This window comes from Jatropha curcas, chromosome 10, assembly GCF_041381405.1.
Source record: "Jatropha curcas cultivar XTBG-Jc1 chromosome 10, XTBG_Jcur_1.0, whole genome shotgun sequence".
Lineage (NCBI taxonomy): Eukaryota > Viridiplantae > Streptophyta > Magnoliopsida > Malpighiales > Euphorbiaceae > Jatropha > Jatropha curcas.
The window spans coordinates 3425000-3444495 of NC_143160.1; the positions used below are offsets into that span (position 1 = coordinate 3425000).

At 37.2% G+C, this 19496-nt stretch overlaps 7 protein-coding genes and 1 non-coding gene across 9 annotated transcripts; 4 read left to right on the top strand and 4 right to left on the bottom strand.

Moving 5' to 3' along the window:
* Window positions 1-434: 434 nt before the first annotated feature.
* Window positions 435-2871, top strand: LOC105648678 (metacaspase-1). The gene is made up of 5 exons (XM_012235144.4): window positions 435-1122; window positions 1467-1797; window positions 1871-1991; window positions 2104-2310; window positions 2723-2871. The coding sequence occupies exons 1-5, from the start codon at window positions 729-731 to the stop codon at window positions 2780-2782; spliced, it is 1113 nt and encodes a 370-aa protein (XP_012090534.1). The 5' UTR covers window positions 435-728; the 3' UTR covers window positions 2783-2871.
* A 164-nt stretch (window positions 2872-3035) lies between these two features.
* Window positions 3036-4257, bottom strand: LOC149492931 (uncharacterized). Its single transcript, XM_089726697.1, has 2 exons — window positions 3579-4257; window positions 3036-3432 (listed from the first exon to the last, which is right to left on the bottom strand). Exons 1-2 carry the CDS (start codon window positions 4227-4229, stop codon window positions 3328-3330), a joined length of 756 nt encoding a protein of 251 aa, XP_089582823.1. The 5' UTR covers window positions 4230-4257; the 3' UTR covers window positions 3036-3327.
* A 275-nt stretch (window positions 4258-4532) lies between these two features.
* LOC105648677 (Transcriptional coactivator/pterin dehydratase) lies at window positions 4533-6763 on the top strand. The gene is made up of 3 exons (XM_012235143.4): window positions 4533-4952; window positions 6120-6312; window positions 6440-6763. Exons 1-3 carry the CDS (start codon window positions 4611-4613, stop codon window positions 6529-6531), a joined length of 627 nt encoding a protein of 208 aa, XP_012090533.1. The 5' UTR covers window positions 4533-4610; the 3' UTR covers window positions 6532-6763.
* A 427-nt stretch (window positions 6764-7190) lies between these two features.
* FSD2 (Fe superoxide dismutase 2) lies at window positions 7191-9845 on the top strand (the record flags this gene model as incomplete). Its single annotated transcript, NM_001308697.1, is given in 9 exon segments — window positions 7191-7304; window positions 7398-7441; window positions 8081-8155; window positions 8273-8461; window positions 8733-8904; window positions 9016-9134; window positions 9259-9285; window positions 9399-9422; window positions 9529-9845. Coding segments are annotated over 9 exon segments (918 nt in total). The 3' UTR covers window positions 9739-9845.
* Window positions 9846-10043: 198 nt separating this feature from the next.
* Window positions 10044-12908, bottom strand: LOC149492932 (cell division cycle 20.2, cofactor of APC complex-like). Of its 2 annotated transcripts, none has more exons than XM_089726696.1 (8): window positions 12765-12908; window positions 12543-12641; window positions 12053-12247; window positions 11388-11657; window positions 11195-11297; window positions 10770-11083; window positions 10497-10658; window positions 10044-10381 (listed from the first exon to the last, which is right to left on the bottom strand). In XM_089726696.1, exons 1-8 carry the CDS (start codon window positions 12849-12851, stop codon window positions 10286-10288), a joined length of 1326 nt encoding a protein of 441 aa, XP_089582822.1. In that variant the 5' UTR covers window positions 12852-12908; the 3' UTR covers window positions 10044-10285. The 2 variants fall into 2 exon arrangements, with proteins under 2 accessions (XP_089582822.1, XP_089582820.1); XM_089726694.1 differs by having other exon boundaries at window positions 10044-10409.
* A 97-nt stretch (window positions 12909-13005) lies between these two features.
* On the top strand, window positions 13006-13078 carry TRNAK-UUU (transfer RNA lysine (anticodon UUU)). The gene has a single exon. It is a non-coding gene; the product is annotated as a tRNA-Lys (tRNA).
* A 169-nt stretch (window positions 13079-13247) lies between these two features.
* On the bottom strand, window positions 13248-15208 carry LOC149492934 (peroxidase 60-like). Its single transcript, XM_089726700.1, is given in 5 exon segments — window positions 13248-13777; window positions 13891-13951; window positions 13953-14051; window positions 14143-14322; window positions 14662-15208. Coding segments are annotated over 5 exon segments (966 nt in total). The 5' UTR covers window positions 14878-15208; the 3' UTR covers window positions 13248-13367.
* A 117-nt stretch (window positions 15209-15325) lies between these two features.
* On the bottom strand, window positions 15326-19426 carry FRI (FRIGIDA-like protein). Its single transcript, XM_089726699.1, has 3 exons — window positions 18339-19426; window positions 16496-16671; window positions 15326-16394 (listed from the first exon to the last, which is right to left on the bottom strand). The coding sequence occupies exons 1-3, from the start codon at window positions 19339-19341 to the stop codon at window positions 15606-15608; spliced, it is 1968 nt and encodes a 655-aa protein (XP_089582825.1). The 5' UTR covers window positions 19342-19426; the 3' UTR covers window positions 15326-15605.
* Between the last annotated feature and the right edge of the window lie 70 nt (window positions 19427-19496).

The following is a 19496-nucleotide window of genomic DNA, read 5'->3' on the forward strand; positions in this document are numbered from 1 at the left end:
ACCGTTAAATTAGACAGCTTCTAATAATGAATCCGGATATCCATGGTTTACACAAAAAAAAAAAAAGAAATATAGCTAAATATCATCCTCTATTCTTGTAAATTTTTAATTGAATGTTTTGCCCTGTAATTCTAGTTATTGTGGTAAATTTACAATACTTCTATAGTCTATATCATAGTATATCTCTCTCAAAAAAAAAAAAAAAAGAAATAAAAAAAGTTTTGAATAGGAATGTTTTTTTAGAAGGGGAATAGGAATTAGATAAAGGTTTTAGAATTTATATAGTTATACTCCATTAGGTTATTATGTTGTTAGCGAATAATACATTTTTATCATTTTATGTTTTATTATTATTAATATATTTAGTGGGCCTACTGTTGGACACGGCATTAGGTTCTTTCTCATTCGTCAATCGTTATTTCAATTCTTGGCCAATCGTCCAATTATTGAATCGCTCAAGCGAAGCAAGTCAAAGTTCTTGTCCGTCTCTTTCTTTCCATTTTCCCTCCCCTTCCTCATCCCTCCATCCTACCACCTTCAATTCCTTCTTCTTCTTCCTCTTTTTTTTTTTACAACTCCCTCTCCACCGATCATAACCAGTTTTCTTTCTCTTCCATTTCCTTTCTTTTCCTTTCCCGAAGCCATTGACGTTCACATCGACATATCTACTGTTACAATTTTTGAGCTTCAACTCACAAATTCTCTCTCTCACCTCTCTGTGTATCGCCATGTATATGTTAGTTGATTGTTCAAACTGCCATACTCCGTTGCAGCTTCCCCCAGGAGCCAAGTCAATCCGCTGTGCTATCTGCCACGCCATCACTCTAATTGCTGATCCTCGCTCCGTTCCACCACCTCCACCTTATTCTTCTTCTTCTTCTGGTTACCACAATTACCAGCCCCCACCTCCTCATCTGCCAGCGGTTGCTCCGTCTCCGTACAACCACGCGCCACCTGGGCCGCCACCTTCACCGCATGGTAACAAGCGTGCTCTGATTTGCGGAGTCTCTTATAAGAACACCAGGAATGAACTCAAGGGATGTCTTAATGACGCCAAATGTATGAAATACTTGTTGATTAACAGGTTCAAATTCCCGGAATCTTCCATTCTTATGCTCAATGGTACTTTCTTTTTTCTTTTTCAATTCTTTAGCTTTTATCTCAGTTAGGTTTAATTACTTGTCTTCTTTTGTCTTAGTTTATATCGCCGGATAGTTTAATATCAAATAGTGCCGTATTATTTTTTAGTAAATTGCCGTGTTCTTTTTGGTCTCTGAGGCATTTTCATTTAAATTCTTTAACTTTTGGCCTGCTCCATTCAATTTCTATAATTACCTGTAATTTCAATTCAAGGTCTAGAAGTATGTAGATCATACTCTTTTGGACCTTTTCTTTTCTTTCCTGTTTTATTGATCCAAAAAAACCTATAGACCATAATCTTGATGGCGACACTTGACAATTTGCAGAAGAAGAAACTGATCCTTATAGGCGGCCAACCAAGCACAACTTGAGAATGGCATTGTACTGGCTTGTCCAGGGTTGCAAGCCTGGAGATTCCTTGGTGTTTCACTTTTCTGGTCATGGTTCACAGCAGAGGAATTACTCGGGAGATGAGGTGGATGGATATGATGAAACACTTTGTCCAACTGATTTTGAAACACAGGGAATGATTATTGATGATGAGATCAATGCCACAATTGTTAGACCTCTTCCTCGTGGGGCTAAGCTTCACGCCATAATTGATGCTTGCCATAGTGGCACTGTGTTGGATTTACCATTTCTTTGCAGAATGGACCGGTTAGTCCTAATATTGCTCGATTGTTTGTTGGTTATTCTTTCCTTCGTTATTGTGCTTACATTGTTGATCTAGGAGTGGGAGATACGTTTGGGAGGACCATCGCCCTCGATCTGGAATATGGAAAGGAACAAGTGGTGGAGAGGCTATCTCTTTTAGTGGCTGTGACGATGATCAAACCTCTGCTGACACCTCGGTAAAGTCCTAGGCATATACAGATGAATAAACTTTATAATTCAAGTGAAAAATGCAGTTTCTTTTCTTCTCAAAAGGGACTGAAAATGTTTGTTCTGCAACGTTATGGTCAGGCTCTCTCAAAAATTACTTCAACTGGTGCGATGACTTATTCTTTCATCCAAGCCATTGAGCGTGGACATGGAACTACATACGGGGACATGTTAAACGCAATGCGCTCAACCATTCGAAATACGGACAATGGGCCTGATGGTGGCATTGTGACATCTCTTCTCACAATGCTCCTAACAGGCGGAAGTCTCACCGGTGGGCTTAGACAGGTAAGTTTTCACTACTATTTTGTATTGTTGTTTTCTTCTGCATGCCAATCACCACTATAAAAGCTGTAGTGACTGTGTAAAGAATGTAAAAGCCATGAAAATTGAGGATTTCTGCATACAAATCCTTTGATATCTTACCTTTTGGGTTCCTATGGTGACTAGAGGTCCTATTTTCTGGATGGATTAGTTATGCAGCATAAAACAGTGTTCTGTTGCTGTTCTTCTTGATTCCCCTGCTCTTTGCAATTTCCATAGCGCTATTGGAGATCTATACAGTCAAATGCCTATGGAAATTGTAAAAGACCTTAAACTGTTTGACATGGTGTTAATGCATGTTCATATAATACATACTTTGGCAAAACCATCACATATTTTGTGCTATGCTGAGTTTGTTATTTAAACTTTGCTGCAGGAACCACAGTTGACTGCCAACGAACCATTCGATGTGTATTCAAAACCTTTTTCCTTGTAACAAGCAGAGATACTGTTGTATTTTCTAGCTTTCTATCTGATTGAGGTTGTTCCCATGTACAGTTATTGAGTAAAAAATAATTTCCATCATTTACCTTTTTTTCTTTTCATTTTTTTTCCGTTTTATCTGAAAATGCAGATTTTTTGGAAGATCCAAAACCAGGCATCTGATTGCTAGCAAATTATTTATTTTGAAAGCTTGGTTTTGGTCTTATTTTTCTATGGTGATTATCAATTTATATGATATCAACGCTAGTTTCATAATTGCCATTATTATTTATCTTTTTTTTTTATGCACGGAGTGATACATGCTTATTACATTGCTTTACTGATATTCTGGTACATCTTATATTCTTATTCAAAGTTCAGGCCTGCCTATCGTTGAAAATGAACTAGCCTCCCTTTTCTTGCTGTCACTCTATGTGAACCCTTGATTAATTCTCAAACTGACTACCACAGAGAAATTGATGTCCCTCTCTTTTTCATTGTAGAGTTGGTAAAAAATTGAAAACAAAAATGATTAGAAGTTAAACTATATAACAAAAACTACACTCTTCTGTTCCTGCCAGTCCTCTTTCTAGCATAATGCTTCAACAGCGTACATTGCCTCTTATATCTTGCACTGTCCTTCGAGGCCATGTCCATGAACACCTACATCATATCAATGCAATTCAAATGATACTTCAGAAACAGAGTAATGATGGAGCCTCTGCTTGTTCTTGAAAACAAAAATACTACGTTGCTTATGCTATATATTTATATATATAAATATATAATTAATGTGTTGGTATGCTAACCTTTTTCTCTTGGCCGGAAAGTTGGCCCCACATCTGACCAAGCGTCTTGCTCACTTCACTAAATGAAGAATTCTTAACCGAACCCCAATTAGCCATTACAAAGAAAGAATAAGAACTACAAGGCCTCACAGGAAGACTGTGTCTTCTCAATAAGGTTTCTAACAAGTCTTTCTTCTTCTTAATACGCTTCAACTTCTGACAAGAAGTTGCAGAAACGCGAGGAAAATACTTAACTGGAGAAATAGTCCCACTTCTAAGCCTAGTCAATATGCCAACTACGTTTCTTGTGTTGCATTCTCCAGTCTCCAGAATCTCATTGTTCTCAACGGTTGCTGCGTCTGCTTGCGCATTTCGATCTTCCACTTCCATTTCGTGAAAATTACTGTTTGGAGTCATATAGGAAGAGAAACTTGAAGTATTCTCAGTAGTGTGGTTATTTTCAAAGGAATTCGCATTTGGAAATTTGAAGTGCTTCCGAGAAACATCCTTCCTGTGTATATTGAATTGCATGGAGAATTGTAAACTGCCGGTGTCTCCCTCTACTTGGATGGTGTCTCCGTTGAGAAAGCCAGACAAATGGAGGGGCGTGGAACTGGAAGCCGATGGCATGGATGGTAGTGGAGTTTCTTCTACTAAATGCGAGTCAGCCATTGCCAATGAGCAAAAAGAAATACTAATTCTGTAGATGGAATCATGAAATGACAGGCGATAGTTAATAGGGAGTAATACGTAATAATGTCAATGAGAAGTCGCATCTTTTTACTCCCCGCAACTCTTCGAATGGACTACAAAGCAAACGACACGTCGGCTGATAAAATTTTTAAAAATGAATAAACGAGTGAGAAGATAGGGTAGTATAAATTAAAAAGTCTAAAAACGACGTTCCCCGCCCCGGCTAGGTCCCACAGCAAAACAACGCTGACCACCGGATAAGCCCACAGTACTACAACAGGACACAGCTCCTCCTCGGTCTAAGCAGCTCCTATCATCACAAAAAGTCACACTCGCGTAGAGCAAGAACACTCTCTATCAATGGCTACCACTAACCTCTCCTTCTATTTTCCCTCTCTTCCTAAATTGTCTCCTCGAGGCAACCACCGGTTCGAGTTATCCGTTTTGACTCGGACTAGAATGCGTGCCGTCAGAACTCGGGCTGCGGCAGGGGACTTGCTGGGTGATTTCGGAGCCAGAGACCCATTCCCTGCAGAAATAGAGAGTGGTTTTGCGGAGAAAGTGGTAGGAAATGTTGATACTGAGCATAAGATTCTTATTCCCAATATTTCTGCTCTCTCTCTTGCCCAGCAACAGTGCACGCCTGTCTCTCCTCTTCAAGCGCCCATAGATAAGGATGATGCTCAAAAGCTCTTGAAGAAGGTGAATTTTCAGTACCCTAATGATTTTCTCCCCTTATCATTTAAATTTAAAACTCCTTTAGGTTCTGTGTGCTTAAATTAGATTGCTTCATGAAATTTTTCTTTTTGAGAAATGCGAAATTGAGTTACTAATACACTGGAACTAATATGTTTGACGGCATAATATTACTATTTATTCAAAAATTAAAAATTACACTGCATATTGCTGATTTTGTTCAATCTTCATATTTGAAGCTCTACAGATTAACATCATCGACTCAAAGACTTACAGGCTACAGCTGGTTATGTTTTAGAAGTTGACAATTTTGTTTCAAATAATAAACATATTAAATCATGTTCATAATCCATGTTAAATAGTAGGAAATGAAGAATGCTCTCTTGATTTTGTTTCAAATGACTTGCCTTGAAAATTAAATCTGCAGTTCTGGAAATGTCATATTCAGATGCAGCATTTCATATTGCTTAATAATGTGGTTTTAGAATCTTTGCCTCGACGAAACAGCAATTTTTCTGTACCAATTTGTGGTTACTGGGGTTGTGTTTTAGAATCAGAATATAGAAGGATTTCGATTGCCTTGTTTTAGAATCTTGCTGTTTACAGGAAATGAACATTTTTCCTCGTTTGCAAATTTGGGTGATCTTGTATCCCACTTTTCTTTTCTTTTTCTTTTATAGAGTTTCTGTTGAACATTTAATCGTCAATGTCCGGTGAGATGCTTGGTAATGTGCAAAGAGGTCTATGTGCATTGTATTTCTGAGAGTTGTTCGGAGAAACTATGCAAGATTCTTACTTTCTCTGTCTTCAAATAAGTCAGAAGGAGCACTTTATCTTGTGCGCTATACCACATTGTATACAGTAATACATTAACCTCTTTGAGTATCTCAATTGTCAAGTGCGTAGTTTTTCTGCCCCACAATAGGAATCAGCTAGAGAAAGCTGACTTGTTTTCCAATAATTTTTTATGTTTTCTGAACTTGTTTCATGCCTCAATGCCATTGGGCGCCTTGATCTACTTTTGAAAGCAAAAGCAAATATGAACGTAGAAAAACTTGGTAAAAAATCATCCTATGCATCATTTCAACTTCTTTCCTTATTTTTCATTTTGAAAGCATCAATAAATCATTCCCGTGTTTGTTTATGCTCAAAAGGTTATTCTTTTATCTATAGGTTCTTGGCTGGAGACTTCTAGAGGAAGAAAATGGACTTAAACTACAGTGCTTATGGAAGTTGAGAGATTTTAAATGTGGGGTTGAACTAATCAATAGAATTTACAAGGTTGCAGAAGCTTCTGGACATTTCCCAGATCTGCATTTGGTAGATACCAATCAGGTTAGAGCTGAACTGTGGACATCATCCATTGGTAAGCTCTCCCTTACATTTCCCTCTGAGTAGCCTCCAACACCTTCTTTCTGATTCAATTTCTAAATGTTAGGTTTTTGCACAATTTCTTATACAGCTCTGAACCATAAATTCTAATTGAATTGCAGGAGGTCTGAGTATGAATGATTTCATTGTAGCTGCCAAAATGGATGAAATAAAGACTTCGGATCTTGTCCCTAGAAAAAGAGTGTGGGCATAGAAAATTTCATTTTTTCTTGGAGAAACTGAAGGGATTTCTTAATCCATAAGGTGGCTTCAGCTTTCAGCATCCACTGACTACAGAGGCTGATGTTGTTGCAAATTATAGGGAAACTTTGTTCTCTCCATTATCTTCTTCAAGCAATGTGTATAATAATCTTTATTTTATTTGATTGCAATTCAAAAAGAATGCAATACTTTTAAAGAAATTCAAGTATTTGATTAAAATTTAAGATTTTGAAGTGTAAATATTTTTGAAAATGATAAATCTATACTTAATATGGATTTTATTCGCATATCAAAACATAATTTTGTAATAAGTACATTATTAATATCAAATCCCCCCTCCCTAGTATTCAAAAATATGGATTTTATTCAGATCCAAATTTATAGATATTTGACATTTAATTAATGAATTTTAATCAAATATATAACATCCAAACATTTTCAAATGTATAAATCTAAAAACACCTTTTAATCCCACTTGCGTTGCCTCAGGGATCGTACCATCGAAGAAAAAACTACTAATACTACTTGCAGCTGGTAGTATATTGTTTCAAGTTAATTAAATTTTAATTTAGATTTCTAATTTGCAATCTCATAAATTTAATACCTTCGGGTCCTAATACTTAAGTTCGAATAGCGTTGGTTCGACGGTTCCCATCTTACGGGAAGCAATCATCAGATATAGAGAGAGAGAGAGAGAGAGAGGAGAAATGGTAGCAACAACTACTACAGCCACCTCACTAACCTGTGCACTTTTTCCCCACCATGGTTGTCACTGATGCGCATTCATCTTACTTTCTTTTCGTTTTAGTTGTTTCTTCAATATCTCATGCAGTTGTTTGACTTCTCTGTTGTATGCAGGAGGGCTTAGTCGAACAACTAGTGCCTTCAAATGGAGAAAGGAGGTTTGCTTAGTCCATTATTTAATGCTATTCATATATATGCGTGTGTTCATTTATCTTATGTACTGTTTTGGTAGCGCAGAAAAATTTAGCTTGATAAAGGAGAAAAAGGCTGTAACTTGAAACTTTTTTATTTTACCAACAACCAAATTTAAAATCTTTTGCCTAGTTGAGCTGCATTTGCATATATGGTCGAAATACTAGTTTCGTTTTCTCGTCCACTTTAGTTAAGAAAACTAAAACAGATAGTTATCGTCTTATTTCTCTCATAAACACCATTCGGTATTGTGTACTGTGATTTAGAAATTCGCCTAGCAGAGTGTGCATCGATGGTGTTCGATGAAATGCTTATTAAAAAGTTGCCAGAAAACAAAAAATTTAGGAGAAGGATTGGTGCATCTAAGCTTATTAAAATGTAGTTGTGATTTTGGCGTGTTATTTATCTTTAATTGAAGAATAGAGTACAAGTCTATTGGTTATTTAGGATACACACGGAGCTGGTAGTTAGAAATTTTAAGCATTGAGGAACAGGCTTTCAGATTTGTTGCTCCATCTATTTGCTTAAGTGTTCGAGTTAGATGCTTTAAAAAAATTATCTTCAATATTATATTTATTTCTTCATGATAATGTTGAATGCTTCAGAGGCACGTCAGGAGACAGACTGGTTCTGCTATAGTAACTGCAAAATTTGAGCTGAAACCTCCTCCATATCCCCTGGTAAGATTTGAAAGACAGAATTCATGTATCTAATGTCTATGTGCTCACTGTTTTAGTTTCAAATAGTCAATTTTCATTGTTTTATAACATTTTTAAACCTTGATGCTAATTTGGCAGAATGCATTGGAGCCACATATGAGCAAGGATACCCTGGAGTACCATTGGGGAAAGCATCACAGGGCTTATGTGGATAACTTGAACAAGCAAATTGTAGGAACAGAACTAGATAGCTTGCCGTTAGAAGATGTTGTAATTGTTACTTACAATAAAGGTGATGTTCTTCCAGCTTTCAACAATGCTGCGCAGGTATGCTAGGTGCAAGTTCACATTTTCATCATGACCTTTAGGTTGTTCTTAGTTTAGAGTTTGACTAGAACCATTATATGTAACTTGGGTTATAGTTCATTTTAATAATTTCATTAACAATGTGGTGGATTTTTTGAATAATCTAAAATTAATTAGTGACATTTTCATGTATAACCTGATATAAATAAAAGTATCATAAGTTCATTCACATATGCATCTTCCCCTCTTTCTGGCATTACTTGGATTTATTGATTTATTTATACAATTGCAGGCCTGGAACCATGAGTTTTTCTGGGGATGCATGAAACCAGGTGGTGGAGGAAAACCATCAGGAGAGCTTCTGCAATTAATTGAAAGAGACTTTGGTTCCTTTAAAAAATTTGTGGAAGAATTTAGGTCAGCTGCAGCTACACAGTTTGGATCTGGATGGGCTTGGCTTGCATGTGAGTGATCCTTCCCTTCATTTAGAGAAGGCATTGCTTAGTTATTTTACTTTCTACTTTTTACTCTCTAAATTATACTAATTTTAGTGCATAGTCCTTTGTTTCATCTAGATAAAGCAAATAGGCTCAATGTCGAAAATGCAGTAAATCCTCGCCCGTCAGAAGAGGACAAAAAGCTTGTTGTGGTGAAGAGTCCCAATGCTGTAAACCCACTTGTTTGGGATTACTCTGTAAGTATTTTATGGCTCAACAATTGTTTAATTGATCTTTTATGCATAGTGCATCACATACACGTTACATTATCTTATTGGCTATATATGCGTCTGGTCTGACCATGTTGCTGATTTCTTGCAGCCACTCCTTACTATTGATGTCTGGGAGGTATACCTCTTTTTTTCACCCTTATATTAAATTTAAAAGTACTGCTTTTAGTGACCGGAATTTGAGCCAACTGATCACTCATTTGGTTTTTGAATCTTACTTTGTTTCAACAGCATGCTTACTACCTTGACTTTCAGGTGAGACCCCATTTTTCTTTCCTTAGAATAATTCTTTTTTCATCTATTCAACTTGTGTGAAGGTCTTAAAAACCACCTTTTGCCTTTTTTTTTTTTGTTTATACAGAATCGACGGCCTGATTATATATCAACCTTTATAGAGAAGCTTGTATCATGGGAAGCAGTTAGTGCAAGGTTGGAAGCTGCAAAGACTAAAGCTGCAGAGAGAGAAAAAGAAGAAGAGAGGAGGAAAAGGGAGGAAGAGGAGAGTGTGCCAGGCAGCGAAGCTGCAGAGTTGTATGTGGATAGTGAAAGTGAAGATTCTGAGGCCGAGTAACTGGGGACTATTTTTCAGTTAGTCAAGGTTCTGTATTACGAACACCCTCTGTTGAACTGTGAACGCTGTAGAAATCTATTAATGAAATGAGATGATTTCAAGCTAAATTCCATTTTATCGCAGTTTGCAATGGTCCCAAGATTATTTGAAAGGAGAAACTGGAAAGTGAAAAACATGGATTTGGATCAGATGGAAATTGGATTTATGAACGGCGGTTTAATAAATGAATGACAGTCTTCTACTATTATTTATATTTTGTTGTTTTTATAAAGAAAAGATAAGCGATGCAAATTAGAGAGAAGATATGTCTGCAATGCTATATCCTTCATACTTAACAAAACTGCTCTTCTTACGTGAACACCAAAAAACATACAAAACTGCCAGTTACTCTACAACCAGGAGATTATGATCCTATGCGTGTGGTTTCTATACTTATCCTCACATATGTAGTAAAATAGCATGAATCTCGTCATCCAGACAAGAAAAAATTCCAGAACAATAGAAAAAAAAAAAAAAAAAAAAAGCCATTATCTTATGGGCGATGTCTTCAGTGATAAAAGGCTGTCAAGATCTGAGAAGCCAGAGTTTTTATTGCTAGCTGGTCCAAATATTTCCCAAAAGCGAAGTGTCTCATCTCCTCCAGCTGATACAACAGTTAATCCATCAGGACTCTGTAATAAATCAACGTAAGGAAATAAGATTCATGGATTTTTAGCTGTAAGAACAAATATTCCACTAGTTAACTCAAGCAGTCAAACCTGAGAAAGACCAATGACTCTGGAGCTATGACTTCTTATCTGCCCCATTTTAGTCAAGGAGGGGTATTTCCACAAGCATAGATGGTTATGTAGCTCACCCACACCATACCCATGTCCACTTAATAACTCCTTGTGATGTCTGTTCCACTCCAATGCACAAATCTGAGCAAATTCAGCATTAAATTAAAGTTGTCAATCCAAAATTAGCCCTAAAGATGTCTTTTAAATAGCAACTGTTAAAGAAGGGAGAGGAGAGTGAATTCATCAACTTGCCTGTGTATTGGTTTCTATGTTGCCAATACATGTCCCCTTCTGTGTATTCCATATCTTAATACATCCGTCATTTGTACCTCCTCCTGAAGCCAGCACATTAAATTGGTAGGGGCACCAAGCAAGGGCTTTGACCGCAGCTTTGTGTTCCGTGAATCGATGCAAGAAGTTAGACGAGCTCAATTTGGAAGCTTCCCATATGTAAATGTTATTTTCATTTCCACCACTTGCCAATACATTGCCTTCTCTTGACCATTTCAAGCCACAGACTTCTTCGGTATGCGCTTGCATACTAGAAGTTGGATGGCGCATTCTAACTATCAGAAAAGGTAAAAGTACATGAAAAATGGAAGTCTAAATCATCTTATTTTCTTAACATTTGATGATAATCAATTAACAAAGAAAGCATAGCAATTTAATCCAATTACCATCATGATTGATGATGGATTTGTCTTGACTTCCTGATGTTAGAGTGTGACCATTCCATGAAAGTGCTGCCACCCTGCCCTTATGGCCTTCTAGATAACAAATCTGTCAGTCAAAAATGGATATAAATTATAATTCCTAATAATTCAAACTCTCGAATTGCTTTTCAGTATTGAGAAGGAATACAAATCTTACACATTTAGAAGTCTCAGTATCCCATATCTGAAGTTTGGAGCACATATATCCAACTGCCAAACTTCTGCTATTCTCAGACCAGGCTACACTTGATGGGTAGTCATTATCATCTTGAACCTCCAATAAGTTAACTATGTTTTTGTTCTCTGAATTCCATAGGTATAATGTCTGGCCTAATGCAACAGCAAGAATATTATTCTTTCCCCAGTCTATCATGTTCAAATAGTAATCATTTTTAATCTGTGGTGCATCCAGAACCCGAGCTTCCTTCTGCAGATTCCATTGAAGAACTTAAATGAATGAAAAACACAAATTACCTTTTTATACAATCCTTTTTTTTTTTTTTTTGAATTTCACCTTTTTGCACAGTTCGATAAAGAGATGGTAGCAAGCAGAGTACATTATCTCATTATCATCATTGGAAATTCAACTACTCGAATATGTTTACGTTTCTCTCAAAGATAAAATTTTTTTCATTGACAACTTAAATTCTCAAAACAAAGAAGTACCTGACAAAGCGAAGTAAAAGAACTAAACTGATTGTTCCTAATTCCTGCTAGCAATTGTTATAAAATTGATGTACTAGTTCGTCAGGTATAGTAAAGGTTAAAGTCTAATGGCATAGAAATTCAAACAAAATGGTGCCAAGAAGCTAGAATGAGTACCTTAGGCAACTGACGACGACATTCATATTTCTTTGTACTATTTCTCAATGCTTCTTCAGCTTCCGCTCGCATCTCATCAATATGATTAATGCACCTTTTACTTGATTTTGGGCTTCCTCTGAACACTAACATCCTAAATGGTCTTCCTTCTGTGTCCAAATTTAGGCTTTCAATCAATTTCTGTCTATATGATTCCTGCATCAAAGGGAAAAAAATAAAAATTAGAACCTAATACATATACATTACTGAATCTTTATCCTTGAACCACTGGAGAAAAAATATGCATATACATTAATCTAAAGACTAAGAACCTAAATCGCCACAAAAGAAAAAAAAAAAAATTAAAATAGCCATTTAAAAATTTCAAAGAGAATTACCATTTGCAAACCCTAATTAATAATCTAAACCTTGAACAAATTAGATTATAAAACAAAATCCCATTTCCAGAAAGATATGAAGAACAATCCGAAGTTAGTTGCAAGAGACTTACACTGAACTTGGAATTGGGTAGTTCTTTGGTCCTATTCGTCAACAAACTGTGGGCTTGATCAAGATTCATCAAACTCCTATTTGGTATAAACCGATCCCCCTTTGCAAAATCAAAACAAGAAACAAGATTAGAAGCAAAGTAGTTGTTGAATAAAGCAGAGTTTGGCTATATTTGTGTTTGAAAAGATAGAAAGGGAAAACGAAGAGAGAGAGAGGTTAGTACCGGAAAGTCGTATTTGGTGGGGCTGTCATGAAGTCGCCTCGGAATGTACCAGTCTGATTGGACTATTGTCTTCTCGCTATGATCCATTTGAACGAATCAAACACCCAAAAAAACCAATTTTCCAGTAAGCATAGCTTTTATGTCTCTCCCGCCAAAGCGTCCAAACCGTTGTCTCTGTAATGCGTGGTACAATTAATACTAATAATAGGGATATAAATTAAAATAGTAATCTTGACAGCGAGCCGTCTTAGCTCAGCCGGTAGAGCGCATGGCTTTTAACCATGTGGTCGTGGGTTCGATTCCCACAGACGGCGATTTTCATTGGAATTTTAACAGCTCATATTAAATTAAAATTAAAATTTTTTTCATAATTAACTCGTAAGATAAATCATCTTAAAACAATACCAAGTTTTTCCTAATTTTTTTATTCTAAAAAACAAAAGAAAATAATATAATAATAAATTATCAACTTTGAAGCCACTCTTAAACAACTATTATTATTATTATTATCATCATCATTATTATTGGCAACAATTGCTTAAAAATTTATACAATTTATGTAATTTCAGAAGCCAATACTAAAAATTAAGTAGACAGAGGTGGTCAATTAGTAGCTCTACATGATATCCTAATCTCTCCTTGAGTGCCAGTAAGAACTCCTATGGCTCCCAATTTAACCATGGCAGAACCAAACAAGGAACGGAAATCAAATGCAGTAGCAAGACTTCTCACAATAGGCATAGTCAGTGGATGCAGCCCCAGTTCTTGGTCTATTTGAAGAATTCCTCTATGTACCATTATATTCTGGTAGTATGAAATGTCCGTCAAGAATGGACTAAATGGATTTTGATCAAGATTAACTGTGTTGTCTACTGGAGAAACCTGAGGACACCTTAATCTCAGTGTGTTTAGCAGGAAAGGCTCCATTCTTGGATCAGGATTGCCTGTGCCTTGAAAATTGTAGAGCCGGTCTTTGATTAAAGAACAGTGAGTAGCTCCAACAGAATGAGCACCTGCGAGTACTAGGATTAGTTGCTCAAGAATTATCTGTTTTGTAATGCAAGAGATCAGGATGACTGAAACCCTGATACCCATTTCAGAAGAACATATGTAAATTTTGATTTACCTAGGAGAAGCACCATGTCAAAAGGAGTGAGGCCTTTATCAGCGAAAGCTGCAATGGCTTCCAGGAACTGAGATTTTAGGGCCTAACAGACTAACATTTTGAGCCACAGAAATTAGACCATCTCTTCTTCCTGTTTGAACTTCATATCTTCCTCCACCACTCTGCAACTAGAACATCATTAGTTCACTAAATTTTAAACCTTGTATATGCTGAAAGAGAGAGAGAGAGAGAGAGAGAGAGAGGGGAATATACCAAGAAAACAGCATCTCTAGCGGCTATGGCAATGAGATCAGCACAAGAGACAAGGCCAGGGCAAGATTTCTCCACAGCAGCTTTAGCTTGGTCTATAATGTCATATCCCCTAACACTCAGATTTGGTGGTGCTGTTTTCTCACTATTGACTCCATCTAAAAGAATTGATGCATCACAGCCCTTTTTTTTCACCATTATTAATTTCCACAAAACAGTCAGTCAATTTTTACAATTATTAATTTGCCAAGCATACAATACAAGGCTTAATTACAATTTTTTTATTATTATAAATATTACTTTAAACTAATCATGCATATAAACAACTATCACCAACCTCACCAAAAGGTTGCTAATTACCAACCAATGCATCATCCATGCTTCTTGTTACATGAATCTTGCATGGACAGGACAAGTCCTGATAGTTGAGGGTTAGGCTTTTAATTAATTATTAAGAGCAAACCCATTTTTAATTAATTACTTGGGTAAATATAAATAAAATAGAAATTAATGAAAGCTTACATGAACAAAACAATCATGGAACTGCAAACGTAGGAGTGCAGCAACAATTGTAGGGTCTCTAAAGAAGCCTGCAGCGACAACGCCAGCAACAATTGCTTCGACATCTGCAAAACCACATTTGCCTCTGTAAAACCCTACTTGTAGAGCACCATGGCACGAGTTTCCTAAAATGAGCCCAACGGCTAATCTGAGAAACACTGTTGCCTTCACCTTCATCTTCCTTAGGGTATATATAAAAAGTTAACATCTCACTCTCTCTCTCACTTCATAAGGATGGAAGGAGGAAAAAATTTAAAAAAAAAACCGACGAAAAACTTTGTTTGTCTGCAAACAATAAGCGTGACTATGGAAGCACGATCGCTCTTGTTTCTGTGTTTCTTTTGTGATTTGTTTGTATATATAAACTTTGAAACATCTCTTTGTATTAACTGTATTATTATATGGTGCGTATTTTATGATATGGTAATCTTGGCACCGGCACCACTTGCATTTGGATATGAGTTGGAAAATCTGAGTTTTTATTTCGCAGCCCACGCTTAATTGGTCTGTTGTGCTAGGCTTTAGTTTATAAGGCCCTGTATTTTAGAACAGGGTCCAACTCAAAATCTTCGCAAGCCCATTCTCATTTCTATGATGTACAAGCCTTTTTCCCTCCAAACAAAGGTTCCCCTTTCCAACTTGCAAAGGATTTGTATTGCAGAAAGACCTGAAACTTACATCTGACCAACGCATTTTATATCTACATTAGGTAAATGTGAATTGGATTATGTTTGCCATATGACCACTTAATGCATTGGCAGATAAGTTTAACATGCTGAATGGCACTCTGTTACAAAGCACCCATTTTCAACAAGAGAATTAAATACCGTACTGTACAAATCAAAACCAGGCAATGAGACTTGTTTAGTGCACTAAAATCAAGGCCAGTCTTGCTGAGTATGTACTCACTTAACAGCATCAGCAAACCGATATAGATCAGAGGTTGAATTCCGATTAGCCCCACCAGTAGGTGGAGAATTTGGTAGACCCGCAAAGCCTTCAATTGATGGTGAAAACAATCCAGATGCAGGTTGATGAACAAAGCTCTGCCCGTGTGGTCCATCAACATACGAACTTCCCCCAACTCCATGCCATCCGTATGGAGGACCATTCCTACCCATTATTTGCCCATTCCGGTCAAGCATCTCCTTGTGAACTCCAGAAAACGAACTAGTTGGCGCGCTATAGCCTGTTGAGAGACCCACTCCAGCACCTTGCAATATACTTCCACCTCCTTTCACCATGCCAATGGCATGTTCAGGCAAAGACGGCACACTATATCCATATGGCATAGGTCCCGCAGAAGCAGGATTGTTGGTTTGACCAGAAAATCCACCATCCAACAAGTTCATTCGCAACGAAGCACTGAATAAGCTATTCCCATCCACATGGCCAGCAGCTCTTTGTTCATGCAACCCAATGCTTGGAGACGATATCAAGGGTGATCCAGTAAACCTTGAACGTTTTGTTTCTTGACTCCTCAAATTACTTGCAAACTCATTCTCATCTGCTTTTCTTTTTGGCGTCACCTTATCAGCTATCTTTTTGTTGATGTCACCAATTTCTTTCTCTAACTTGTCTATCATTTCTCTAAGTTGCCACCCAGGAAGAAGCTTTGTTGGATCAAACTTGCGATCTTCAAGAAGCTTTATTACAGTTTTGAGAGCAGCCACCTGCTTCTCACTTGCTTCTTTCTGTGAAAGGTCATCACAAAGTTGAACTATTAACTCAACCCGGGGGGGGGGGGGGTGGGGGGATGGTATGCATTTTAATTAAGATAGAATATAGTGGATACCAGTACAATAGGTGAAATATTTGCTTCTCTTTTTCTCCTCTTCAATGCTTCATTAGAATCTCGAAGGAACGAAGTTAGAAGTTTCTGAGGGGGAAACTTCTTCTCAACCCCAAAAGTATAAGCTACATCAACAGCTTCAATTTTCGCTCCATGGTTCATCATTCTCTCTAGGATATCTGGACAGTCAAAGATGGTACAGAATAAGGTCAAGCATGGTATTATCAAATGCTCATAGATGGAAAAATAAGATCACACGCAACTTGCTTCAAATAACAAAAATAATGAACACTATGGCAGGACAAAACATATAACACAAGTCAATCTACATAAACTAAGAGCATATCCTACACGGCTCCAAAGTCAAAGACACAAATTATATCTCTAAGTCTCTCACCTCCCACTGATACTGCTAACCAGGCAGTGCTCATGGATGCATGACCAGTAGAGCATAGCAAAAGTGAGAAAGATACAGATTGCCACATTCGAGAAATGAAACCTCTAATGTCAGTTAAGTAGACAACAAGAACATTGATTCATCTCTCTTTCATGGCCACTTCCCCCTTAACTATGTAGTTCTTTTTGCTTCTGTATTATATTTAAACAAAATATCCAATAGGATAGCAGCCTTTATGTTGACCAAAAAAAATAATACTTTCATATTTGTAGCCAACTCAAATAACTAATATAGTTACCATGCTCAACTGCAAGATTTGCAGTTCAAGTTTTTCAAATATTGCGAACAAAACAAGTTTTCAATTGTTGAAAACTAAATAAGTTCCTGTACTGTCCCGCAAACAAGAGCCATTGGACAAAAGTGCACTTGTCAAGAATAAAGATTGAGAGTAAAGGAAAATTCAGGAATGAGGATAGAACAAGATGACTCCAATACCAAAAGAATTTCCTTAAAAGATGAATAAAACGAGAAAGTTCATGACTGTCCATATCTCTAACATATGCTCCCATAGCATGAAATTTGATTAAACTTATAGGCAGAATACTTAATTACATGCATCAGCCTGGAACCTTCCATAGACTACACTTTTAACTCCTTGAAACCAGACAACAACCAAGATGTAAACACAACCTAATGTTGATATTGGATGTTATCCGTTGCAGCATAAGATGTTTTCATAGAGATACACCTATTTTATGACTGAAAAGCGGGCAACAAGGTATCTACCTCTGTTGAATCCCAAGAAGAACTAAGTTCACAGTGAAATAACATCCACCACAACAGTCCAGCCACTAAAGAATGTAAAGACTTGTGATACACTTGATAAAATATATCTTCTGCTTAATTTAGGATCCACACAAGCAACCAGCAGCCTAAGTAAAATGTTTGGCCCGTATCTGTCCACACAGCAGATCTTTTACTGTGTAGTCATCAGAAGCCAATTTATAAATTTAGGAGCATAAACTGCACATATGGATACAACAAAATTAGAAGGATCCACCAATAATGCTCCATGATAAAATTTAGAGTCAACGTCACTAAAAGACCGCTTTTTTAATCATAAAATATAGACAATGAGCTATGTGGTATGCCGGAAAAAGGCATGGAGCGGATATGGAGCCATTTCCATATGTTTACAAAGATTATCAGTTTTTCTGGCACCCATGATATGTTTATTCCATGGGAACTATTCCAACCAACGCAAACTTATTATACCCAATATGCTCCCCAACAACTAGTTCGTGCCTCTTTGTACATTTTTCCAGTTATCACAAGCGAAGCAAGACGCATATAAACTATGATTTACCATTTCTAAGTTAAAAACTAGGGGAACTGAATAGCATCAAGGGTGATAAAGATCAGAAATCTAATATACTGAAGCAAATGTACCTGAAATCCTAGCAACAAGAAAGCGGGATCTTCGAAGAGCATCTGCAATCTGCTTAGGACTACTCAACCGAATCAAATCCCAAACATCCTCGTTACTGAAAACCTTTGGAATGCCAAAACAACCAACAAAAAGTAGCAAACCTCTGGCATCAATCTCACTAGCTCTACTAACACCACCCTCAGCCACAAGTCTTTTTCTCCATGCCACAGCAGCCTGTTCTGCCTCTTGCTTGACAGAGGCATCGAACTCAATGTCATTATCAATTATTAGCAGAAAGAATTCCAAAATCAAAATGCCGGCTTTTCTTCCAGGAATCATGGGAGAATTCTTAGTGTAAGCCCTGCTTCCCTGCAGATAAAACCTCCCCATGCAATCCAAGACTAGCCTAGCAGGTTTCGACGCGCATTTTAGCGCAGAAGGAACTTCGGCTCGTAGCTTCTTGACATTGGACAAATGCGAGGTTAGATATTTACGGAGGCCTCTACCACACATAACTTCACAGAGACTTATAAGCTCCGATTTTGTTGATACTACGGCTTTGTCTGTTTCTGTTTTTCTATTTGCTGTTTCCACTGCTTCTATTGTTTTTTCCTTTGCAGTAATAATTGGCGTTGTCGGGGGAACCGGCGCGGGAGCCGAAGCCGTAGCTGGCACCCCCGATTGAATTGGTTGTTCTTGTTGTCGCTGTTCTTTCGAGTGGGCATAGATAGCACTCTGAATAAAATCGAGATGATTCTGCAATTCGTCGTATCTGCGATAAAATTCGTTAATGGAGGTGGAGAGATTTTTAAGTTGTTCAATTGATTGCAAAATTTGAGCTTTATCTGGTACTTGTAGAGCAACGACCGGAAGGTCTTGCGGTTCGCCTTTGACATGAGGTATCAATTGATGTGGTTGTTGTTGTTGCGGAGGTGAAGTGGATTGGTTTTCCTGTTTAATGTGAGCGACGGGAGGTGCGTGCTCGGCTGAATTGAAGACAATAGGCTTGGGAGGTCTCGCCATTGAAGAGAATTTTGTGCCCTAATTTCTTTTCAAGGGACGGAGATAAACAGACAGGAGGACCCTTCCTCTTATCTTACTGAATAATACTAGTCTTAATAATAATTAATGACAGTTAAAATTCATATTATCTTTAATAATATACTAATAAGTTAATA